The 26527-nt window shown below is 45.9% G+C and overlaps 1 protein-coding gene across 7 annotated transcripts; it reads right to left on the bottom strand.

Annotated features, from left to right (window-relative positions):
* Positions 1-24481, bottom strand: mrvi1 (murine retrovirus integration site 1 homolog). 7 transcript variants are annotated; one of them, XM_023824525.2, is made up of 22 exons: positions 24444-24481; positions 18749-18864; positions 18336-18443; positions 16312-16489; positions 15673-15785; positions 15150-15211; positions 14565-14738; positions 11615-11683; positions 11441-11493; positions 10370-10792; positions 10114-10192; positions 9679-9784; positions 9019-9049; positions 7435-7575; positions 7005-7136; positions 6365-6515; positions 4105-4154; positions 3904-4008; positions 3649-3716; positions 2181-2300; positions 1627-1767; positions 1-989 (listed from the first exon to the last, which is right to left on the bottom strand). In XM_023824525.2, the coding sequence occupies exons 4-22, from the start codon at positions 16372-16374 to the stop codon at positions 740-742; spliced, it is 2331 nt and encodes a 776-aa protein (XP_023680293.1). In that variant the 5' UTR covers positions 16375-16489; positions 18336-18443; positions 18749-18864; positions 24444-24481; the 3' UTR covers positions 1-739. The 7 variants fall into 7 exon arrangements, with proteins under 7 accessions (XP_023680293.1, XP_072554602.1, XP_023680291.1 ...); XM_072698501.1 differs by lacking the exon at positions 24444-24481 and adding an exon at positions 23540-23613; XM_023824523.2 differs by lacking the exon at positions 24444-24481 and adding an exon at positions 23342-23479.
* Positions 24482-26527: the final 2046 nt, after the last annotated feature.

The raw sequence follows: 26527 nt of genomic DNA, 5'->3' as shown, positions 1-26527 counted from the left end.
TCAGCAGGGAAAACTCTTATTTTATTAAAACCGCTTTTCAATAACACTTTATTAAACGTATACAATTACCCATTTACCCCGCCTAAGTAACTGGGGGACAATAAGCAGGAAATTATTACCATCCTCTGCCGCCACAGCTTAATTTACATTACATGGGTGATTCCTGCATTGTGTTTAAAGAATTGCTGTCATTGTCTACAGTACGTAGAATGGAATTAATAAATTGTGCAATTAGGCTCTTATATGGACAGTCAGGAGACTCTTACAAAACATACAATGGCAGCAGCTGAAATAAAGATAAACGACTGATGAGAAATCACCCACTCCAGTACCTCACGAACTACATGCACCCAACAAAGTATTCTAACAAAACAATGAAACAAAATTCTTCAAAAAATAAACCTCTTTAAAGTTATTATCAAATCCCAGTACAGCAAAGGTAGTTATGACTTCCGATCATGAGAATTCGAACCTGTGACCCCTTTGCTCCCTTGGAGTATCCGCTGTCTTCATTACTGGCGGTAGGAACCTCATCACAAACAAATCACCTGTGTCAACGGACACGAGATCGTAATGCTCACATGCATATCAGTTAAAATGATCATTCATCACACCCATCGTCCTTTCCTACTCATATAACTGAGGGGTCTCATGGAAACAATGCAGGCTATACAGGTCATTACATCTCCCAACACCTGATAGTCTCAGTATTAATTAAGCGGGTGTTGACAGAGTATTGTTACTCTGGGCTTCCATTCTTATCTTCAAGTGCCGAGTTCCACCCCACAAGCCTCTTCTTGCGTGAAGACAAACTTGACACTCCAGGTAACTCTCTTTGATTTTCAGAGAAGTAGCTGAAAGCCCCAAACGCAAATAAAACAGCTGCCAGCAGAGTCAGGACTATCATGGCCGTCCAAATGAACCGTTTTTGCCTGAGAACCTTTGGAAGCAGCCGGCCAAAGACGTCCGGGAAACCATTGAATCTGCTGCTGCAAAAACATAAGAAGAGAGACAAAAGATGATGAAGCTACTTTCATGCCAATGTCTCTGCAAAACAGACTCTCTGGAAACATCTAAAGCAAGGACCTTGGCAATGAGATAAGCTACCATCACCTATCACAGAGTTCTCAAACTGCCGGCCCATAACATTGTTAAGTCTGACCTGCGGGTTTGAAATGTTCGTAAGTCGTTATTCATCATTTTAAGGGTATACGGAAGTACAAAGAAGTAGGATGCTGGGAGTACGCACGCTACGCTGCTGTGCGGCGGGAGTAGCGGCCAGAAGTCGTACTAGGCGGGATTGGCGGGCAGAAAAAAAAAATTGATGTTGCGGACAGGAAATGGGAGCCCAAGGAACACAATTTGGAAGTACAGTCCTCTTCGTTCGTATGTCTGAAAGTTCGTAAGTTGAACGTTCGTAAGTAGGGGAGCGTCTGTAATTTCTATATTTTGATAATCAGCCCTGCTCCATCCCCGTATGTGACACGACCAATACAGGCCAATAGTACAAGCCCCTTTGTCCATGTCTGCTTCAGGACAAAATCTTGGTTTAGATTTTTACTTTCTGGACTGGAACTATCCACCTCTGATTGCTGTCTGTGCTTTTCCAGTCAGTCAGGAAGTTACCTGTGGCTTGTTCTATCCTCCAAGTCTTCCTCTTCCTTTCGGACCACTTCCTGGCTCTCCTCTGCTTTTTCCTCCTCCTCTGCCTCCTCCTCTTCCTCCAGCTGCTGCATCTCTTTGACTCTCCTCAATCCCTCCTGGTATCTGAGTTAGGCCATTGGCAAAAGCTCTATGAGGACACCTACAACAAGGGCCTTTCCCTCAAAGTAAGCAAATCTGATACATTTTCACTTATATTATGTTAGTATATTGATTTTTATTTGCACACGGCCCTGACCAGGCCAGGAGGTTATTAAATGGATGCTTGATTATCAAGTCTGCTGATTCTCACGCATCTGACATGACACTCACACCAAGAAATCTTACAGCAAATCTATATTATTCCATCATAAACCTGAAATTAGCAACATCAAATGGGTCAGGGTAAAAGACTACAAGACCACTATTTGCTGAAAATGTCTAGATGAATGAGAAATTTCATGTTTGGTGTCTAAGGAGCTGGTTCCGGGCTGATTTCCCCCTGCTGGTAGGAGGTGATAGAGGGGTGCCTCACCCACCCCTTACTGTAGGCCTCCTCCTCGATCTTGGCTTTCATCTCCGAGGAAATCTTCTCTGCGGAGCTGGGCGATTTGGCAGGGGGCGATGTTTCCTGTTCTGGTTCGGCTGCGGTCTTTCTGCTGTGTGGTTTTGCATGAGGAAGGACATTGATACTGAGGGTTATCGCTAAGAAGTGACATTATCAGGAAGGGCACTCACACATTATAAAGGTCATTGGCACTGTGCTGATGTCGTGTTTCACGAATGGTTACACCAGGATGTCAGGAAATGCTCCCTAAACACGTACACAGGACTTTGGTGGATTTGTAGATGGAACAGGGTAATTTCAGTATAACAGAATAATGATACTTTATTGATCACTATAGGGAAATTCTATTTTCGCCTACTCCACCTTGCTCTCCATGACACACATGTCGGCAAGAACAAACTTGGCAGCGAAGGGCAGCTGCCTGTAGTAACATCCATGGAGCTGGGGTGGGGGGGGGGGGGGATGGGTTAAGGGCCAGATGTGACTATTCTGCTAAGGCTGGGGCTCAAACCAGCAACCTTCTGATCACAGGCACAGAGGGTTACCTCACTGAGCCAAAGTTGCCCCTGTTTTGTGGTGGGACAGGTAGCAACCTGCACATGAGAGCCTCGGGCACTAATGGGAGCCAGGCGATTGACAAACACATGCACCCAGTCTGCTTCAGAATCTCCATCAGTTAGCTGCACATGAGTAGAAGGCTTCTGCCCAAGCCCAGCCTTCCTGTGAACCATCCCCACCCTCTTCCTGTGTGGAAATCAGAGGCAGGGGGTGGGGGAGGGATATAACCAGCTTTGCAGTGACATGCAGAAGGCAGCCCCTGCATCAAATCCATAAACTTCCTCAGATTATTCGTATTCTACACTAATTCATTTAGCAGGTGCTTTTACGGAAAGCTACATACAATCGAGAAAGCAGGGCCAGCCAGTCTCTGCTGCAACTGGGGTTACGGGCCTTGCTAAGGAACCTAACAGTGATGCCACTCTACTCAGGACAGAGTCTGAACCGATGACCGATCCACACACCAGCCCTACACCAATACTACTTTTTACTATATAATTATTAGTTGCAGTCCCATTCCTTTATTATTTATAAACTCAGAATTTTTGACCAATAATTTTATATTTAGATTGATTCCCCCTCTCTTAACTATGTCTGTATCTGTATCATTTTGAATCACATAACATCATATTCTTTTGCATCGCATTGTATTGCGTCGAATCGAATCGCATCGTATCGCATCAGCAGTTCTTTCATATGTATCTTTAATGGCAACGCACTGAGATATGTGTCGCGTCGGCTTCAGTGATGGAGATGCACATCCCTGCTATACATGCACCGTAAGAGATGGTTGTGTGTAGCTTGTGATTCCGCCAGACTCCAAGCTGGCATCCTCAGTGCGGTACAACAGCAATGGTGATGCCCAGGTGCCAAAGACTCACCTGTCGGCAGGTGTGGCTTGCAGTAGAGGTCTTGCGGGGGGGCAGACTTTCACATCGCTGGCCTCACACTGAAATACACGCACATATTCAGAACGCCTTGAATATCATAGGGGATGCTTTGGCCTCACGCTGACGCATCGTGCAGACCACACCACAACACGGTGCACTAGATCAGAGCAGAGATTAGCAATGTGAGTATTCTGCAGGAGATCATAGATCAAGATTAATGTCAGAGTTGACAGGGTGGGGACATACCAGTATGGGAACCATGGGTCTGGCAGCGACAGCAGCCTGGCCTGGGATGCTGACCAGGTTGAATTTGGGAACCACGGCCACACTGACTCTCCTCCGAGGCACGGCCTAGGGGGCAGAATCAGGTGGTCAGAGGGACTGGCTCCACCAGTGATGGATGCTGGCTGCAACTCTGCCTCCATGAGTGAAGAGCGGCACCGATACCTTTCCCATGGTCAGCGACATTGAGCGCAATGCACGGGGAACGCCATCGTCTGAGCCAAACAGAGGAGAGAGCATGGTAAGACGTATGACCCAGCATCTCAGCTCAAACATGACCATAGGAGACCCCAGCTTTTTCAGGGCCTTAGGATGTTTCAGGAGACAATCTTCCTCCTTAAAAAAGGAGCAGGGCTGTCGCAATAAAATTGCAACAATATGGTACATGTGCAATAATCACCAGGCTTTGTATGATGGACATAAACATTTGTCTGGATGCCAGCCTTTCGGTGCTATACAAATGTTTTCGATTTGGTAAGCAGATTAGCAGTACGGCTAAAATATTGAGCAGTATATTGTGGCGTCCAAAAGTTAGTAATCTGTATGAATTCGCTGTATCCATATGTTTATTAAATTCAGTTAGCGGAGCACGCCACGTACTACTGTTTTGGTAAATCACTGAAACGATTTATTAGCACTGAAGCGGCGGTGAAGAAAGGGACAGCTCAACAGCCACAACTTCTTTTAAAAGAGGAGATCTTGTTTATAAACAAGGTAAAAAGACGTTGGTGGTGTGACGGTACCTTTTTCAGTTTAAAGTCCAATACATTTATTAATTTATACAGATGAGTAACTTTTGGACGTCACAATACGCCTCTCATCCATATTTTAGGCGCACTACTAATCTGCTTACCTAATTGTGGGCGTTAGTAGATGTCTGTATAGTACCAAAAGGCTGCCGTTTGGACAAATGTTTACGGCCATCATATGAAGCCCTGGTGATTACTGCGTGTGCGCCATATGATCACGATTATATCGCGACAGCCCTAAAGAGCCTCTGCTTGACACACCTCAAATGATGCCATAAGGCATAATACAAAAAAATATCACCAGTCTGAGGCATCCTTGTGTGGTCTAGGGGACCCATGCTAAGGAAACAGGCCAATATGGGAGGGCAGTGTGTCCGCAGGAACGTGTCACAAACAGCACTTAAGACCTTCATATGCAAACATTGGCCCTACTCTGACTAACAAGCCCCAGACATATATATACACACGCTGCCGACAGCGCACTGGATATTTACAGAAGATGTAAGTATTTACTCAGTAGGTGCCAATAACACACTGAAATATGTTTTTAGTCACTTTCTGTATTTTCGTTGTGAGCAACAGTGGAATTTTTAGACTCTCTGGATCCTGAATAACACAGGTCTCCACTCACAGTACTGGAGAATCTCTGCTGGGCCCGAAGCACATATACCTGACCATTTAAACCTGGTGCTTGTTCTACAGTTTCATCTGTGATGTTTCATTTCTAGACTGGCATTTACTGAAGCATCACATACAAGACTGAGGCCCTTCAAGACCCTGTAGTCTTTGAAACCTTGCGGTTAGTCATTAAAACACTAATTCAAGAACTAGCTGGAGAGCATGATGGGTCATCATAGATAACAATAAAAATAAATAATAACAATAAATAAATATTTCAATTTCAATTTCAATTTCAATTTCAAAAAACTTTATTTGTCCCCGAGGGGCAATTTAAAAGGCATAGAGGAGCAACGCACACAAATAACAGTAGTAACATTAAACGCAACCGATGACACACAGACACACAATAAACTATGAACATAATAAATGACTAAAAGTACAGAGGCAATAGTATGCATGATGGAGAAAGTGGGGGGGAAAAAAAAAAAAAAAAAAAAGTGAGAGACTCAGATCTGAGGAGGTCTGGATTGTAGGGGGGAGGGGCAGATGGGAGTGTGAGGTGATAATGGTGGGTTTGGGAGGGTGTCAGGAGTTCAAAAGAAGGACAGCTTTAGGAACAAAGGTGGCCCTCCTCCTCTGTGTCCTGCAACCAGGACAACGGAGCCGGCGTTTGGAGGGGAGCCACTCAAAGGCAGTGTTCAGCGGGTGTAACAATAAAAAAGTCTTTTATGCAGTGTTGATATCACTTGCTTATGTGAGTTTTACTTAAACAAAAATGTTCTGAGGGCAAAAAGAAAAAAATTATTGGTTCAGAGAGATAACCAATCAGATTGTAGAGGAGGAGGAGGAGGGACCAACCAATCCGATGTCCAGCCTCGTCTAGTTGCTCGGACCCACCTCATCTACACACTAATTGGTTATCTCTCTGAACCAATCATTTTTCGTTCTGCCCTCAGAACATTTTTGACTTATTTTCTAACTTAGCACTCCAAATAGAAGTTTATCTATCGCCGGGAGAAACCCTAAATGCCGAAAGCTGCCCACGACGCTCTGACCTGCATCTGCAGATGTGCCGTAGCCACGGCCAGAGTTTAGGTTGGCCAGCTTCTTGAACTCCATAAGTTCAGCGTGATCCTTCTCATAGGTCCTCTTCAAGTTCTCCACATATTGCATCATCACTTCAGTAGCCTTGTTCATGCGCTTCTCCTGTGACACGTGTATGGGGAGGGGGGGACACTGTCTTCTTCACTTTGGCCCACAACTGATCAGAATGTCTGTGGCTGATTCTAATATAAACGAATTAATCAAACAATCACCGGCACACTGAATGGATCGTTCGTGATTAATACAGGGAGAATAATATCTAAACAAAACCCCACTCATCCAAGGCAATTAGTGAAGGTGAACTTCCTTTGTTTAAAATGGCTTGGACTCCATAATGAAATATGCTGATGCTAATATACACAGAATAACCTGTTGGAAGATGGATGGATGGATGAATGGATGAAAGAATTAAATATAACAGAGTCCCTGTCATGCTGCCTTACAGAATGAACACTTAGATATTCCACCCCATCGATATGGTTAAGAGAGCTAAAGTAATTCTTTTGGAACATCTCAAGGACCTCATCCCATGGACTGATCTGGTGTGGAGGCTAATTTCTCCCAATAACCATCCCACATGTCATGCCCCACCTGCCGCACGGCGCCGACCATCTCGGCCCGGCTGGAGAGGCGTGTTGCCAGCCGGTGCAGTACTGCCACCGTCTCCAGGAGGCGCTGGTAGGATTCCCGGTGCTCTTGGCTCTGCCATAGCACAGCAGTTTTCTACAGGGATGCACAGCCGCAATAATTACCCAGGGTACACCCAGTGGTTGTGTTTACCAGCCCTCAAAGCATGCATGTATGTGGGGCCCCTGAAGTCTGGGGGCCCCCTCTTGGCCACAAACAGTCACAACACTAAATATTAAATAAACGTATTCCTTATTTAGGAGGTGCTGAAGCAGCATGTTCTGCTAACCACCCGGCTAGCTATGACCTTCTGACTCTACTCGCTGGCTTATTTAGTTTTTGAACCATGTGAGAGGGGGAGGGTGGCCCCTGGGAACGCCCCCTGCGGACTGACCTGAAGGGAGCCTTTGAAGTCCTCCAGCTCCTTCTCGGCGTTCTCCTCGGTCAGGGAGCGCTCCCGCTCAGCCAGATGCAGACGCGTGTCCAGGGTATAGTTGTCATTACGGAAAGCCAACGAGAGCTGCACAAATGCATTCTGGACAGAGGACATGCATCTCGTTGTGATTTCCAAAGTGGCTACATCTACACAGTACACATTGAAATGGGGGACAGGGGAATTGGGTAAAGTAACTTAAACTGGAATTCAACATCAAACTGATTTTCAAATACATTTAATTTAATTAGCACACGCTTATATTGAAAGTGATGCACATTTCTGAGAAAGCAGGATTCTTAGAGCAATTAGGGTTTATGGGTCTTGTTCAACTGGACCTAACAATGAAATAATTCTACTGATCCAGGGATTTGGCAACCTTCTAATAACAGGAACAGCAACCTGAACCACTGGTCCACACACCACACCCAACCAAGGCAGTAAACAGAGCAAACATTAACTGGCAAATAAATAAATGTGCGACTAGAAGTGAATACAAATTCAGCCACGACTGAAGGTTCTGCTGACGGTCTTTCTCAAGTGGAAAACTGTTTTCACTCTTCCCATGTAAAAAGGCAGCTGTGAGGCCTCTAGCAGACTCTAGAGCCTCTGAGAGACAAAGCACACCATTTCAGAAGATATCACTGCTGTACTAATTTCTGACGGGGAGCCGGAAATGAGGCCTTCACCCGAATGTACACAACAATCACAATTTCAGCTGTTAGGAGGGATCAGGGCTGCCTGGAAGATCTTCCCTGTGTCCTGATGGCATCTGTTGCTAGGAGATGGTTCTTTGTGGGACCAGGCAAGGAAGAGAAGCCTTAACCTCCACCTTCCTCCACCTCCCATATCAGTGGAATTCTCCTTCTGACAGGAAGATGGGTGCAGCTCAAGGCCCCATGTTATCAAGTTAACCTCAATGTCAATGACTTGCTAAATTCCCAGTTCCACCCAAAGCAGCTTACAATTGCACCACTTTACCCTGTTAAAAGTTAAAAGTTAATTAAGTTAAAAGTGTCTTTCTTAAGGGTACCACAGCAGATCTCTCTTGGGAGTCACACTGGTGACCATTCGCCTTCTGGGCTACCTCCTGTGGTATCGTACAATCTGTGTGGCATGTGGCCCAGGTAGTTTTGACTCAATTGATGCTGTCACTGGGCCCTTGAGTAAGTCCCATAATTCGCAGGTCCAGGGGCGCTGGCTGAACCCTGTGCTGTGACCCCCCTCCCCTAAGCTTGCTCTCACCTGTCCCTAGCGAAGGCAATTGGGGCGAATAAAGCATCTCTATTCTAACAAGCTGAAGGTTCACCCAGGAGGCCTAATCTCATGGTACCAGGTATCTGGCTGCAGGAAGAGTTCATCAGAAAGTTCCTTATAAGTGACCCAACCCGAACTCTCTTTCACGGGACGGCAGAATGCATTGGTGTGGGTCTCCCACTACCTCCCCCCCGAGGGTCCACAGAGGCACACCGCAAGCAAAGTATACACAGAGTGCTGACAGCTTAAGCTGTGCAGGTTTATCATCGAGCCGCATCGGATACCAACCTCGACCTCTCTCTCTGTGAGCGGGGGGGAGCTGTAATGGAGAGAGAGAGAGAGCACATGGGATTAAAGCCGTGCCACATTTCTGCAGTGCAAACAAAGCCCCTCTCTGTGGCCCCCCGTTTACACACTGCAGCCTGTCTGGGGAACAAATGCTGAGGAGGCCCTGGCTCCATTCCAAAGCAGTGTTTCCCAATCCGGGTCTTGGGACCCACAGCCGGTCCACGTTTTTGCTCCCTCTGAGCTTCCTGCCAGACAGCATACATATTTGCTCCCTCTCAACTCCAGCAAATATGTGGACTGTCTGTGGGTCCCCGAAGACTGAATTAGGAAACACCGCAAATGAGGATTTCCTCTGAAGGCCAACAAGTGCAGCACATTACACATAGTTAAGCTATGTTGCTTGGTGTGTGGAGTAAAGCAGTTTATGTTGATTTCTTAGTAAAAGTTAGTACAACAGTCGTTTTAGGAACTGCAAGAACTAGTATGCTTGCAGGTTAATCGCATTTGTTACTGCAACAATGATCGCCCCCTACGTTTTCAGCAGAAAGTCCAGATTTTGATATTTTCGATCCATAGTTTCCTTGACCCTTACAGCCATGCCAACGAAAGGTTGGCCCCTCCCACATTAACTCCGCCCACAACAAGGCCCCCCATCTACACCTGCCCGTCTGAGCCCGGTGCAGCTTCAGCTTTTGCAGCATCACATCGGAGATGTTGGGCATGACCTCTGACCTCTGACCCCTGGACTCCTTGTTCGTAGAAGGACCTAGGGGCACAAACACAGGCCATCTGACCACGGGCAAGTGACGCCATATAGCAGATATGGAGGTCTGAGAAAGCTGGGTCAAGCTGTATTACGAAAGCAGAATTCACAGAAGTCAAATTACTCAAGTACTTGACTGTATTGCACCATATGCTGCCATAACATGAGCTACAAAACGAACATTGCTCTGATATCCAGTACATTCCTGCTACCTCAAACAGCATCCGCATGTCCCATCCACGCCACCTGTTGGTTTAAATGTAAACAGCAAGGCTAACGAGTGCTCTAAGGTGCTCCTGCTTTGTGGCCTCGTCCAAAATCAGGAGAATCACCTCTGTCCAGCTCGGCCGTTTCACTCAGGTCCGGGAGCTTGGATCCGATGATGCTTTGGTGCCGGAGCAGCTTGTGCTCCTGAAAATGTAGATCAGATGGTCACGTGATTCGGACCAACACAGGGGGCTCTTGTAAGACAAATTTGCTTTTTCTCTCGCCAGAGACAGGATATGGGCAAAACCCACACATAGCACTTACACACCGGAGTGGATCTTAGCTTTGCTGGGCACCTGGCAGCAGTCGGGGAGGCCCTACCTCTCGCAGTCTGGCCAGCTTCTCCATCTTTGCAGGCTGCATGGGGGTGGCCTCTTCCAGCAGCTCAGACGTGAAAGGCGGCTCCTCTTCGAGCTCGGGGGAGGAGCCTGCCGCATCCCAGGAGGCCGCACGCATCAGCGGCGGAAAGGCCTCCAGGGTCTTGATCTCAGCGGTGCAGGGTACCCTCATGGGGGCGCTGCGGGGCACCGGCCGGGCTGAACTCGTGGCAGAGGCCTCGCCTTGCCCTGTGCCATCCTTCCTGGCACCACTTGAGGCCCCTTCTACTAGATCAGTCTTCTTAGAGTCGCGGCCCATTCTCTGGGCAGCGCCGACCCCAGACAGTTTGGTTCCCCCGGGGAGTAAGGGACTCAGTGGCTCGGGGCCCAGGCTCACAGGCCGCACCTCCTTCAGGGTCCGAGAGTCCTGCAGCGTCATTTACATAACACGTCAGAAGCAGATTAGGCAGTGATATCTTTTTATACATGTTGATTCAATCTTTCAAAGTAAATAAACTGTTAAGTCAATAGTCTAGAGGATCTGGTTAGCCTGGTCTTTTCTGAGGCACTGTCCACTATTTTGAAGTGTTTGGGACCTGCAAGTTCAATCTAATTGTCATTAATTTCATTAGTTTTTGAGCATTTCTGGCACCTGGCTGAAGGACTGTTTGATTCTATCAGAAAGGCAACAGCGAGACCCTTAACCAGGGCACAATGACAGGAAGACGGACTGAGCCTTAGTGTGCTTGGATGTGACCTTTAAACAGGACAACGGGGAACAAACTGCAGGCCAAGTCACAGAGACGCAAATACAGCAACAAAGATGAAGATCGGCAAGTCCTGACTATGTACCACAAGAACCATCTCCTGAACTCAATGTCACACGTTTCCGTTGGCAACAGTCTCTGCAGAACTCTCAGACCCTACACATCACTGGTAAAAGCAAAGCTGAATGTTTGCAGATAAATGACCCCATGAATGGGATGTCCTCGGGTTTGAGGGACTTGTCAGCAGCTCTGTTCTGCACAAACATCACCGCACACAGCAATAACAGGATGCCAACGGGGGTCATTACCTGGACAACAGGGGAACTGACGTAATTCGCCTCGGCCATATCCGCTGCTGAAACTGCAGACAAAGCAGGAAAACATCACTGAGTCAGGACATCCCACAGTCAAGTGGAGCGCCGGGTCACGCTCCCGAGGCCTGCTGGCGCGTGTCACGGCGTGTGTGAGGCAGACCGACTCACCGGAAGGCATAGCGCTGAGCGAGCTGCTTCGGGACGGTGCTGGAGAGGAGTTGGGAGTGGGACCGGCGCCTGCAGAGAACACCAGCGATTCGGGTTACGGTTCTGCGCCGGCTCATTTCGGTGCAGACGCCCGGTTTGCCTTGCAGTTGTAGACTGCGGGCCCTTGTGGGCCCCTGTAATCCTGCACTCTATCAAAGCCTGTGATGAAGCTTGGCTCCGACATGACGGGGCTTAGACCAACAGCCTCAGACATCAGTGATCTCACATCAAAGCCTAACGAGGGGAAACGAGTCCACAGGCCAGAAACCCACCTTGCCCTCTCCCCTTTTTCCTGTCCTCTGCCCCCTGTGCCAAGTCACAGAAAGTTTACAGATAAGACCTGAAGCGTCGCCCCAGGTTACTGCAAGCGACACACCTACCCGTATTTGGTCTCATTTGAATAGTCACTCTGCAGTCAGAGCTCGCACATAGTTCAACGTGACTAGTATCTGTAACCAGATCTCCCTCACAACTCCCATGTGCACAATCAGCTGGAGTATGTACTATTTTGATGTTGTAATGTTTGACATAGAGTTGGTGTAGTTATAGAATAGTGTGGCCGCTTAGATTAGGCTTAGATTGATTTCTGCATTCTTGTTGTACCATGATTGATGTATATTTTATATACTTTTTGAATAAACTCTGTTCCCCTAAACTCCCCTCTCTTCCTGGATATCTGACACTGCTAATTGCAGTACATTCCAGGGGAACAGTGTAGCATGAGCCCTAACCAGGACTAAGTACGCACTAGACATAGCACCTTACCACCGGAAGACCCTAAAGACCTGACCATCGTCTGACTCGGATAAAATATAAAGAGTTTCATCGGCTATGATATGTCGTGCCGCGATAAACTGCCTGCAACGATAAACTGCCGTGCAGCAATAAACTGCCGTGTAGCAATAAACTGCAGTGTACCAATAAACTGCAGTGTACCAATAAACTGCCATGTAGCAATAAACTGCCATGTAGCAATAAACTGCCATGTAATGATAATCTGCAGCAATATACTGCATTCAATGACACACAAGAGTTTGCAGGCACCCCGTGGTGAAACATTCGGTTAAACTGAACAGCTAAACCCGATTGGCCGGAAAAGCTGACACTGCGCTAGTCTGTAGCCACCCTTCATCCCTGAATTGAGACCAAACGGTCAGATGTTGTGTTTGAAGGTTTGATTTATCGGCCAAAGTTTATCCAGTGCAGCACTGCAACTCAGAACAAGCAAAGTTAGTCACAAGTAAGGAAAGCCTAGAAGTAATCAGAGCAACCTAAATGTGGGATCATAAATAAATAGATTCACATTTATTGTTTAATTAAAGTTGGAGTCAGATTTAATTAGGTTTTGCCTAACAGGGTACGTGACATTCCAGGGGCACCTGGGAGGACCTACATACATTTAGAGCCTTTGGCTGTCCAGTTGGGTTCTGATATTGCCCAGTAGGTGGCACTCTACAGGTCAGCCTAAAAAGGCTTAAATACTGCACAAGGTAGTCTGAACAAATGGAGCAACCAGAGGCTGTAACTAGTAGGGGCTGGAGTGTATCTCAACAGGTTAGGACACTGCGCTTGTGATCATAACTGGTCCAAATCTCCGGGCCAGCAGACTGATGCTGCCATTGGGCCCCTGAGCAAGGCCCTTAAGCCCCAGTTGCTCCAGTGGCACTGCATGCTGGCTGACTCTGCACTGTGACTCCCTCTCACCTGTATGTGTGTCTCATGGAGAGCAAGATGGGATCAGCAAAAAGACAATTTCCCCACGGGGAGCATTAATAGCTATGGTTTAGTCTTTTCTCCCTTTTTATGATTTTGAGAAACTTACTCATGTTTTCATTTCTGGGCATATACACTATTTTAATGCTTTATACACAGGAGTCAGTCAGGCAGCAAAAAATGCTGCTGCAAGGTTATGACTAACACAATGAAAAGAGATCATATCACACCGGATCAAGCTGGTTTGCACTGGCTTCCAGTGAATTTTAGAGTCAGGTACGAGGTTTTACTGTTTGCTTCAAAGCCTTCAGTGGACTTGTCTTATATCGTCGATCTACTGCAAGTCTCTGTCAGAACCTTGATGTCTACTTCTGATCAGTTTCTTCTGGCAGTCCCATGGTCTCAGTTATAATCTAAGGGTGACTGTGCCTTTGCAGTTACTGCTGTCAGTCCTACAGTCTTGGTTGTAATTTAAGGGTGACCGTGCCTTTGCAGTTACTGCTGTCAGTCCTACAGTCTTGGTTATAATCTAAGAGTGACCGTGCCTTTGCAGTTACTGCTGTCAGTCCCGCGGTCTTGGTTATAATCTAAGGGTGACCGTGCCTTTGCAGTTACTGCTGTCAGTCCCACAGTCTTGGTTGTAATCTAAGGGTGACCGTGCCTTTGCAGTTACTGCTGTCAGTCCCACAGTCTTGGTTATAATCTAAGGGTGACCGTGCCTTTGCAGTTACTGCTGTCAGTCCCACAGTCTTGGTTGTAATCTAAGGGTGACCGTGCCTTTGCAGTTACTGCTGTCAGTCCCACAGTCTTGGTTGTAATCTAAGGGTGACCGTGCCTTTGCAGTTACTGCTGTCAGTCCTGTGGTCTTGGTTATAATCTAAGAGTGACTGTGCCTTTGCAGTTGCCTTTCCAACCCTTTGAAGTAAATTTCCATTTCTGATTGGATCAGCTCCTTCAGTCGCTCATTTTTATTTATTATCATTTGCAACTTGAATGTTTGTTTTAGATGAATGACATTATTAGATTGTATTTTATTGTTGGATCCTATGTACAGTGATCACAATAAATCTTATTTATTATAATTTTTTTCATAATTTATCATAGGATTTTATGTAAATGTCTCCCCATGAATGTCCTCTGAGAAGAATGTAAGCTCTGAAAGGTGCCCTCTCTGGATGGCTTTGGGGGCTGGGCTTACCTGTAGGGGAGTCTGAGATACTGGAGGTAGACCTTCTCCCTCTGCGTGTGAGGAAACGTTCGCTGACCTCCTTGGCCTCCAGCAGCAGTTCCAGGTTCTTCCTCTTGTCCTCTTCAGAGAGCTGCATGTCAGGTAGCTGGTCCTTTGCCAGGTCTATCAGATGGCCTTGGCCATCTGGGGATGATGCAGATGTACATGCTAACGGAAAGATATCTACAGATACCTTCTGATCACCAAATATGACAGCCTATGGACCTGGTCTCCTTAATTGCTTAACTGAACTATTTATAAAGAAAGTCATCATCAGACTTTAATCACGTAAACGTTAATATCCATGACCCAGTTAACCCAAATGAGATTTTGATTTGATCATCAGAAAATGAACAGCTCTTCACTTATAGATGACAAATCCAAGCTGAAATAAAGCTGCATGATTTTATTCTTCATCACCAGACCTACGATATAGCTGTAGGCCACTGCTATGAGTCCAGACATAGTTGTGAATTAGTCAGTGCACAGTTCAGGACAGAGCTGGAATACCATATAAAGATGTTTCCTTGAATCTGTAGTGTTTATTGAACCTACCAACTGTGGTGATGTAGTTTCCTGAAGAGGACTTCTGGGATACTCGTGGCCTGTGGGTCCTGCTGGAGGAAGGTAGCTCAATGTAAATTGACTTTTTTCTTCCACCCCTGGCAGAAACAGCTGAATTATATTAGCCATTTCTTATAGGCAGCTGACAGTAGAAGACACTGCAGATGCTACGACCTGAATCGGGATTTGCTGAAAACTAAAAAAATCAGGCTCAAAGCATCTCTATTCTGGGATTTCGCATGTGATGATTTCACTCTCGAGTAACATTCAAGAACTCAGGAAGAATTTAGTTACACGCTCATTTGTTCCTTGGCACATTTACAATTACCCAGTGAATCACATCTTGCACTGTGCCAGCATCCTGAGAGGTGGTATGTTTGACCAGCTGCCTGATTTGTAGATGGTTGTTTTAAGCAGTGTTTAGGATTAATGACATTTCACTTATAAACAAGCTCTCCACCTCCTAACACATTGCAGGACTGAGCAGCATGAAACCAAACGCGACAGCTCTTACCTGGCCTGCTCTACTGCTCCAGGCTCTTGGCTGTATGCGGTACCCTGCCTTGACAAGGGTACAGAGGACCCTGACAGGGTTATGGTCACCACCTTGGTTTCAGGTCGGCAGTACTAGAGGAACACAAGCATATATCTTGGACGGTGCTGAAAGCGTGGGCTTCTGGGTCTACCATGTGACTTCAAATCTCCACAGTGGAAGATTCCAGAAGAGTGCGTATACATAAAGCACTAAACTCCTTAGCTATGTGTGTATCTGCATGTGTGAAGGAATGTGATGAGCAGCCGGGTTCCTGCAGTCAGGGCTGGTCAGCCCATCAGGCGACATAGACGGGCACCTAAAGTGCCATCTTCTGACAGGATGTTGACTTAGCGATTTCACTTTGTCTCAGTTGGGGGGCGCTGGTGGTCAAGCTTTTCTAGGGCGCCACAGGGGTTTCGAGTAGCACTGCGTTATTTAATGGTCTTATGTATAATATCTGTGTTTATATGTCTTACGTATTTATAGTCGATTAAATACATTTTCTTCTGCGTCATGATCATCAATGCATCACATAGCTAAAGAGGACAATTAAAACACATTGACTTTGAGATAAATGTGTGTCTGCAGCCAACATTGTGTGTCTCTGCATCTACATACAGCAGGCAGTGTGCTGGCCGTCTCCCCAGCAGGGTCCTCGTCAACTCCCAGGAGGGTAGACATGGTCCTGGGGGAGCAGACCCTGATTTACTGGTGGTGGTGGTGGTGGTGGTGATGGTGGGGGGGGGGGGGTGATTGAGCAGCTTCTTCTCAGGACTTTTGGATCGTCTCCCTCCACCTGGGTAGGAGACAGGAAATTTGGCAGGAAAATTGGCCGGGGGGAGTAGGTGCCAGCGAATCGATGGGCCAGATTAACCGTTACATTGTCTCTGAAGCGGGGCCTCTGATTTTGCCAAATGGGGCCCCACATTTTACTGTGGCACTAGCCTATAGCCTAGGAGAGCCTATGGATTAATCAGCTTCAAATGATCAAGGTGGACAACAAATGCTCTAGGGCCTGGGTTCTTAGCCCACTGATCAAACGGTGGTCTGCTTGTGCAAAGTAACTTTCGTGCTTCAATTACAGTATCAATTTATATAATGTACAACTTGCTTATTTGAACTGCCATTGAAAATATTAATTAATTAGCATTAGAAAATGGGTTGGGAGTCCTTGCTAGTGTCTGGAAGGTTGTTGGTTCAAATCCTGTGGCTGGCAGAGGATTCATGCCACTTGTGGCCCCTTGAGAAAAGCTTTCAACCCGAAAAAATGCTCCATGGGTGGCAGCCAAAGGTCTGACCCAAGCTTTGTTCTCATCCCAAAATATCTGCGTGTGCTTCATCGGAGAATGAGATGCAGAGATCGAAATGTTGTTGTACAATGACAAGGAATTCTACTCTAAAAAAAGACAGACTCAACTAATTCAAGATAAACAGTTGTAGCGTGGTAGCAATTGTTTGGAACAATCTTAAAACATCCAGGCTTCTGTAAAAAAAACACAATGCCTTAATTTCTGCCGACATACTCTCTTCGGAATGAATATTAATTTTACAAAATAAGGTTAACAGGTGTGACAGATAATGTTGCTTTGATGTGTGAGGCACCACAGGGCTCTCTAAGTCCCTGAATGGTAGCCACAAGCAGGCATAGCTAGAAATTCTGACCCCCCCCAGTGGCACACTTTGGGGCTCCTAGCACCTTACTGTATATATATCTTGTACATCTGACATACTCTCCCATTCTATTTATGCCTCAGATCTATTTAATTGTAAATATACTGTGCATCTGCTGGCGTGTTCCAAACGAAATCTCATTGTACTTACAATGACAATGAAGCATCTATCTATATCTCTTTGTCCTATAACGCGCTGGGCCCCCTGAATCCACCAGGGTCCCCGTGGCCCTGTGACACCCCAGCCCGCAAGCTTAAGCTTTCATTACCATAGGGAGTCTTACAGTAACTGCCATCTACACAACACGTAACAGCTGTTCTACTAAGGTCATGTGAAGCTGTTTCTTGTTTCTATCACATTGTCACTGCATAGTACCTTTCTGGAAGCAAACGGCCAAATTCGCTCCTTTCATGCGTTATTAACCGAAGGAAGACAAAAATGGCTGGTTTTATCTTTCAACACCATTGTCAAATGCATTTCCACAGTAATTTGTGCATTTTCCAGTGATATTTCCTTAATTAAATTGACACATTCAAAAGAAAATTTCAAATGTTTTTTAAATCAATGCTGCACCTGAAGGTTTCAGAACAGTGTATTACAGTGTTAGTAAGTGGGAGTAATCTGTACAGTAATTTGTCCATAATATACTACTACTATACTACTGTGAAGCGTACAGTTTTGGGTCTACTACTTAAAGTCATTTAGAGCAAATGCATTATACGTGTTGTGGCTTTTAGTTTAACACTGTCCCTGGTGTTGAGGAATATGGGTCTTTTCTCACGCTTGTCTGCTTTGGGTTTTTGTCACTTAAACCCCCCTACCGCTTATACCACTATACTACTATACTACCATACTACTAACGAGCATAAGTAAGCCAGAAAAGTTGGCTGGACTGTGAGGTAGCGAACACAGGACCCTCTGGAATTGGACCCGGAGGCCAGCTGGTCAAGCATTTTCAAGCTTGGACTCACCGTCAGTGTGTCAGCAGGGCTGAGAGCACATGGTCCGGCCCGGCCCGGCCCGGCTCAGCTCAGGTCCCCGCTGGCTCCAACAGACAGCTGTCGCTGTGGCTGAACCTGCTGAAGTCATGGTGTAAAGAGACACTAACCACACGAGGGGCAAGTCCATAGCATTTGGCAACAGAGAACATCATGAGAAGACTTTCTTAAGATTCAGGAAGTTCAGGCTTTATGATGCTTTCCTGTGCCCATCTACACTGTCTAGTCAGGCTACCCCCCTCTAACCAGAACTCCTGGTTAAGACTTAGGTTCTCACCCAACACCATCCAGCAATATAAATATTTCTGCATAGGCTCCACAAAGACAAATCTTCATCGCATGAACAAACTTACTCCCACGATTCCATTCAGCACACAGACACTTACTTTACACTTCTGGAAGGGCTCTTACGGGCTGGTCATGGGTGACATGGCTCCAGGCGACTGGTACCATCTGAGGCCCTCTTTACGGACCAAGAATCCTCCGGAGGAAAGGTTCAGATCTGTTAAAGAACCGGTGGCAGATGCATGTGAAGTAGGAAGTCCCTACAACAGACGTGTGGATGTTAAGGGCTTGTTTAGAGGAAGTAAGACACACAGATGGTGATGAATCGATAGCACGCACAGCACCAAATGTGCCCATATTATCTGAGGGCTATAGTTGGCAGTATTTGCCTGATAAGAATCTTGATTTTATAGAACATGCAGAACTTGCCCTATTTTGTTATTTGAGAGACAAAAATAATGTCTTGGAACAAAAGCAATCATCTAATCTTTTATTGGATAAGCAACAGTTCCTGAAGAATCTGCACAGCCATGTGGCAGAACTGATTCTGTTTGATGGTGACATTGTGGGCGGGGTTACTATGGTATGGCTGCATGTCACTGTGAACACTCTAATCATTGTTTTAAATATCTATATACAAACGTGCAGGACAGGGGCGGTTCTAGGGGAGCGGGGGTGGGGGGCAGTTCCCCTGTGCCCCCCCTAAATATGTATACTACTTGGGTCTGAAATAAATGTTTTATTATTATTATTATTATTATTATTATTTATATTTATATTTGTGGGCTAAAATTTTGTGCGCTGGGACCAGGCGAAACACAAATGTAAGCACATTTTCTTGATGGACTCTTAATACGGGTGCGGCAGGTGGTCGAGTCATTTCAGTTGGTGAGATGAGGAGCTAACGACAGAAAAACATAAGCTTGTGCAAACAAGAAATCAGAGTGAGTTACATATTTATAAAAACTGTAAAACGTAACTGCAAAGCATTGCATAAACAACTTATCAGTCTTCAAAATTGGCTTTTGCCTCTTAATGCTGGCAATCTAGTGTAAGTAATACTTGGAGAACATTAAGGTCAAATGCATCTGCCCCCCCCCCCCCTCAGTTGTAATGGCCTAGAACTGCAGGTTGTATTTAAGTGGGAGGCCCTGTGGAATTATGGGTAGGCAAAATGTGTTTATCAAGGTTCTGGAAAACGTCTGCTGGGGCAGCAGGAGTGCCCTCTCTGACATCATCACGATGTTCCGAAAAACCTAGTTCTTTTGTTTCCCCCGGCTACTGTCAGATATTGTGCATTTTCCAATTTCCACATGACACACACACACACACACACACTAATAGGACCACTACTGCTACGCTACTCAGAGCTCTTTCTTGTTAATAATACACATGATTAACTCCATACTGGTTTACTGTTCTGCAAATATTAGAATGTTCCGGCAAAAAAACATCTAATAATGAAGACACAGGAAGAAATTATTCTGTTGTGTGAATAAGAGAGAATAACAGAGCGTATGAAGAATAATTATTGCAATCTTGACTTAGTGGAACATTTGTGGTCAAATTGGTTTGCCTCTGGCCCCTGGCAAGATGTGTTGAGTGAAAAAAAGAATATTTTGAAATTATTTTGTTGCAGCTGAAAGCACGTTAAAATGTCACATTTCAAATTGCTCGCATTCTGTTACAGGCTTATTTGGTTCTAGAACAGTTCTCCCACAGACCTTAGGAGCCACACCCATGAGTGTACGCATCACGCATCACATGATCGCGCATCACGCATCACATGATCGCAACTGCCCATGTCCATTCTGCAGCAATTGGTAATACCAGTCTGTTGGAAGGGAATACGTTAATATCTAAACCTATAAAGTTTTGATCACCAGTAAGGCTTTCAAGTTTTCCTTTTTTACAAAGGAAAGTGGCATAGTATTTAACATAGGGTGACCAGATAATCCATGTCAGGGAGGACACTTTGAGCTACTTCGGGTTTTACAAACTAATTTCAAACTGAAAGGCTCCTGTGTTCGGCTAATTAGTTCAGCTCTTCTTCTAGTGACACATGCATGATTATAGGAGACTGACCAATTAGCACACAGTAAGAACTCGGTGCTCAAGTGAAATCCAGGTCCTTTTAATTGAAATGGTAGTTTACAAATCCTGTCCTAGCTCAGAGTGTCCTCCCTGACATGGATTATCTGGTCACCCTAATTTAACATAAGGACTATTTCAGAACTATCACAAGTATACATAAATTTGAGGAAGGACAAGGTTAAACATATAAATCATATCCTTCATCCACCCATCCATCCATCCATCTATCCATCCATCCATCCATCCATCATATACAGGTCCACAAAAAACTTGGAGCAAATTCCCAAACACACAGGGCACAAGGCAGGAGAAATACTGAATAGAATTGTGATACTTCATTGAGCCCTGTGGGAAAAGTGTCCTTCCATCCATCATGCTCTCCATGAGACACACAGATGCATTTCCGCTGGAGAGCAAGCCTGAGTGTAACAGTGTGGGGTCATCCAGTGTCCAGCGCTTGGGGGCATCCAGTGTCCAGCGCTTGGGGGCATTCGGGGTTAAGTGCTCTGCTCAGAGGCCCAGCAGCAGGAAATAAACCATATAAACGATATAACTTCCTGAGATCCAGCAATTCATTTTCGTCTTCTGTAGAGGACATTACATTTTTGCTCATATCTTTCATACTATACATGCTACTCTTTTAGGTCCTGACAGTTAGGGCTTTCAGATGACATCACATATGTGGGGGAATGCTATTTACCATCCCAACACTTAATTTATGTAAAAAAGAAATCAAAATTGAAAAGGCCTTTTTTTGCCCTGGATCTCAGGAGAATATTTGTGTGAGGTGTAGAAGAACCATAAGATATGTGCTAAAATCCTTGAACCTTCCATATGGCGGACAAATCCACAGAGGATGGAACGGGGTGATTTTATCAGCATCTTAGCTGTGTGATGAGTAGACAGACCAAACTACTTACAAAAGCACCATTCTGCAGTCCAAAGAGAGCTGGGCCATTGCTTCTGGGTCCATCCCGCCAAGTTCATATCCATCCGTCTTCTAACCGCTAATTCTGCTCAGTATCGTGCACAGTCTATATACCTTTCAATAATCACGTTTATGGGAGTGGGCCTCATCTCTGACATCGCCCTCAAAAAAATGGTGTGTGGCTCAGCAGGTTGGCCCTCTGTGCCCGTGAGCGGTAGGTTGCCATTTCGAATCCTATGCTCAGCAGGTTGGCCCTCTCTGCCTGTGAGTGGTAGGTCACCATTTCGAATCCTATGCTCAGCAGGTCGGCCCTCTGTGCCTGTGAGTGGTAGGTTGCCATTTCAAATCCTATGCTCAGCAGAATAGTCTTGGGTGAGGCCCTTAACTTGCAGAAAAATGCTCCAGCGGTGCATGATCAATGATTGACCCTGTGCTCAGACCCCAAGCTTCACTCTCACCTCAATATGTGTGTGGAGTGTATTACAGGAAATGTGAAAGCTAAAGTGCTCCTATACACCAGTGCTTGCGCAAATGGTAAATAAAGCTTCAGTTCATGGAAAAACCTACCCTCTGAGTTTCACCCTGCATGTTGATTCATTCAGACACGGTTGCAAGCAGCTGCTGACAGACATGCCCACGAGGACACCTGAGGACAACATCGACATAAATAGGGCTGAGTTTCCCCAGCCGTCATGTTAAAAATCTCCATCCAAGTGTGGAGCCTCACTGGCTGGTGCGTCGCAGCATTGGCTGCCAACAGGATGTAGCGACGGAGAGCAGGAAGGAAATGAATGCGGTGGGTCGTCACAGAGGGACCAGGCCTGGTCCTGTCACAGCCTTGTGGACGGTGTTCTCCAGGGAGCACATCCAAGCAGATGATGCAATTTCACAACATGAACTTACATCCATGCAATGACATTTAAGGAGAGTAATTGAATTAGTCGTTTCCCGTGAACCATTGGTCAGCCTGAGGACCTCTCACTGACCACAGCTATATTTAGAGAGGTCCTATCTGGGACACCACACGGGGTGTTACTCTCCAAGGAAAACAGACTTGGAGAGGATGCTGAACCCCATGTTCTCACCCTGGGGCCAGCTGCGGCCAGACGCCATCATGAGAACCAGACCATGTGTACGCTGTAAGAAAGTTCCAGAGTGCTGGATTTGTTTAAAATTTGCACAGTAAGAACCAGCTCAGGGCAAGTGCTGCTGATAGCAGACAAGATGAGAGGAGGGGAGGAGTGTGAGAATCAAGGCGGTGATGCTAAAGGGCGATTTTCTCAAGACTGTCATGCAGCGGGAAACCATGAAGAGATACTGTGGGAAAGGGAGCAACTGCACAGGCTACCGCAATCCGCAAAGCGGCATGACCGACCTCAGGTATACATATTCATCCCACACCTGCACTGGCAATGTGCTCAGGTTAACCGTGTTCAGGTTATCTGCGTTCAGGTTCACGACTGTGACAAGATTCCCATGACTCTGAATTAAAGATGTAAAATGAATGCATGAGGGCATGTGCAAAGCCACAGTGACCGAGACTGACAGCAGCTCCCAGACGCGGAGGCTCAGAAGGGCAAACCGCACCACCCCCCCCACCCCCTCCCCCAAGCGTTACGAACCCCCACAGGAGTGCAACAGGCTACGGTAAGTAAGCGAGACGCACACTGACCTGGCTACGGAGCACGGCTGCCTGACACACGGTTCACCACACGTCACCTCAGCTCAGGAAAGTCCAACAGATTCCTCCCTGCATTCAGAGACTTTTCGGCTGAAGTCAGACTATCCTGGCTCCCTTATCCCCCCCCCCCCCCACACACACACCATCCCCCACTCAGTTGGCCTCTCCCCCTGTCCCAAGAGCTTTTACCATTTAAGGGCAGCCATTCACAGGTCCCTCTCACTGCCGCGGCTCTATCCTTCAAAACATGCCTTTTCTCCCCGGATGTTCCCCTTCACTCCCACCCTGTGACTCATTCTGATCCTGAGCACCAGCCTCCAGAAGGTGAGTCTGCAGTCGCTCTGGTCCAGCAGCAGGGAAGTACGGAGAGGGCGAAAGACGTCCTCAACTCCAGCTCCTCAGGAGAGGATCCATCATGGATCCAAAGCTCCTGCAGTTGTAACCAACCCCTCCTGGTTTGGCTCCCCCAGGATCCAGACCAGCCCTTCAGAGGAGCAAGATCTCCATCAAGCGAGGGCCAAAAGGGCACCCAAGAGGCTGCTGCTTTTAAGTAGCCCTCAGCAAAATACATGACATGAAATAAGTGTCCAACTCCATAAATGGGAAAAATTGCATGCTGCCGTGGATAAAAAAAAACGTAATCATAACAATAAGGTGGACATAAAGTTTGTTTCCTGGGAGGATGAACTTTGCGACCCGCAACACGTCTGTCCGATACAGGCTGCTCTACAGGACTGTGTCAGGAGCGTCACTCAGGGGGACAGTAGATTATGGCTGTTTACTCATGACACATGCAGACAACATACATGCCAATTACAGATAAACCCACCTACCCAAACCAATGGCTCCTTAGATAAATAAATAAGGCACACACTTATATCTGCAGTTTGCTCATAGCTGCAGGATTACTGAAGCAGAATGAGATACTGGAACCTGTATAGCACGAGATTTCAGAACGGCATCTCAGGTTCCAGTGAACCAAGCCTGCAACCGAGCAGCACAAACAAGGTGTCCTAAGAATCACTGCATAATGAATCGTTACCGTCATCTTTTAGCATAAAACTGCTAAAGCCTTTAGCGATTCTTTTCCTACCTCGTGCACCTGCTCCCTCTTCTGCACCGAGTCCACCTGCTAAAAGGGAACGCTAAAGAAAGCCAGCTGGGTCGTTTGCATCCACACCATCGGCCATGCAAATGAGGAGCCGGTGTCTGTATTCACCCACGTGGGAAGCTCTGCAGACACCCGGCCCTCTGAACACACTTCAGGATGCTGGTGAAATCCCAGTCAGCTCCTCTCCATATCTAAGGGCAACAATAACCTGGCAACCGCCTCTATGAGGCACCTGTCCTTCAGCTGAAAGACGATACTCTCAGAAGCCATTTTTGAATTGAGACAGTAATCTTACAAGACTGGGCCAGTAGGAGGCCGGCTGCAGTGTCTAGCTTGTTCCAGCCAGTATGGCCATTATCATGCAAAAAATTACACAAGCTTCCCAGAAAGTATCACCTGCTTTATACGCAAACCGCTTGATTCATAAATTAGGGCAGCTAATCAACAAGTAAATCTTCCCATTTATTACACAGAAAAAATGTTCCACATCAGCGTCAGTACCCTCAGACAGATGCTGTTAGCTGAGTATTAATTTCTACATATTTTTTATTGATCACATTTACAGTGCCATATACAATTATGGGCACCACTTGTAGAGGGTTGTAAAAAGGGTTAGAAAAACATCTACCTTTTAGAAAAAATTAGAAAAATCCAAACTTTCATTGAAATAAATGTATTGAAAGAAAAACAAATCCTTTATCAAGAAATAATTATTTTCAACAAAAACACAAATGCCACAACCATAGGTACCCCAGCATTTCATACTTGATACAACCTCCCTTTGCCAGTATAACAGCACTGTCTTCTCCTATAACATTATATAAGGCTGGAGAATACAGAGCAGGGCATCTGTGACCATTCATCTTTACAGAATCTCTCCAGATCATCCAGGGTCCTAAGTCATCTCTTGTGCACACTCCTCTTCAGCTCAGTCGACAGGTTTTCAGTGGGGTTCAGGTCAAGGGACTGAGGTGGCCATGGCAGAAGCTTGATTCTGCGGCCAGCTAACCATTTTTGTGTTGATTTGGACATATGCTTAGGATCACTGTCCTGCAGGAAGATCCAATGATGGCCCAGTTTTAGTTTCCTGGCAGAAGCAGCCAGAATTTGATTGAAAATGTCCTGGTATTTCATGGAGTCCATAATAATAAAGAAAAACAGCCCGACAACATAACAGAACCTTCACCATATTGTACAGTTGGGATAAAGTTCTTTTCATTATAGCCATCCTTCTTTTTTGCCAAAGCCACCTTGAATGTTTATTGCCAAAAAAAATTGTTTCATCAGACAAAGAACATGGTTACAGTCAAAGTTGTAGTAGCGTTTCGCAAACTCCAGGCACTTATGCTTGTGGTCGAAATTGACAGGCAAGGCTTCTTCCTGGTATAACTTCCAGATAATCTGTTAGCACGAAGGTGGCGTCTGATGGTGAGACATGGTAACCCCAAAATTTTACTTGATCTTATAATTCACCAACAATGATCTTTGGGGAATTTTTGCTTCTCTTATGATCCTCCTCACTGTATGTGGGGGCAAAATAAACTTGGGTCCTCTTCCAGGCAGGTTTGTAACAGTTCCAGTTGTTGTCCACTTTTTCATTATTGCACTAACAGTACAAATGGGCATTTTAAGGCGAGTAGCTATTTTTTAATGCCCATTCCCTGACTTATGAAGGTCAACACACTTCTCCCCCATTTGATTTGTATGTTCTCTTATCTTTCCCGTGTTGATGGATGACTAAGGGAATTTGGCCTCTGTGTCGCCTCATGTTTGTACCCCAGTTAATCAGGAAGTCATCGATTACAGCTTGAATGATCCTATGCAGTCCAATCAACTCAAAGATGTACAATTCACATGGGAAACATGCTTCAGTTACATTGTGTTCAGTATAATTTCCAGGGGTGCCAATAATTGAGGAACATGTGTTTTTATTGAAAATAATTATTTCTTGATGAAGGATTTGCTTTTCGTTGTCCCTGGTGCTTAGTTCACGGCTGACAAACTCCAATGGTCAGGCCAGACAATGCTGATTTGACGGGAGATAAATTATGCAAATCATTCGGCCC

Source organism: Paramormyrops kingsleyae, chromosome 13 (genome assembly GCF_048594095.1).
Source record: "Paramormyrops kingsleyae isolate MSU_618 chromosome 13, PKINGS_0.4, whole genome shotgun sequence".
NCBI lineage: Eukaryota > Metazoa > Chordata > Actinopteri > Osteoglossiformes > Mormyridae > Paramormyrops > Paramormyrops kingsleyae.
This window is presented reverse-complemented; position numbering and strand designations above follow the sequence as displayed.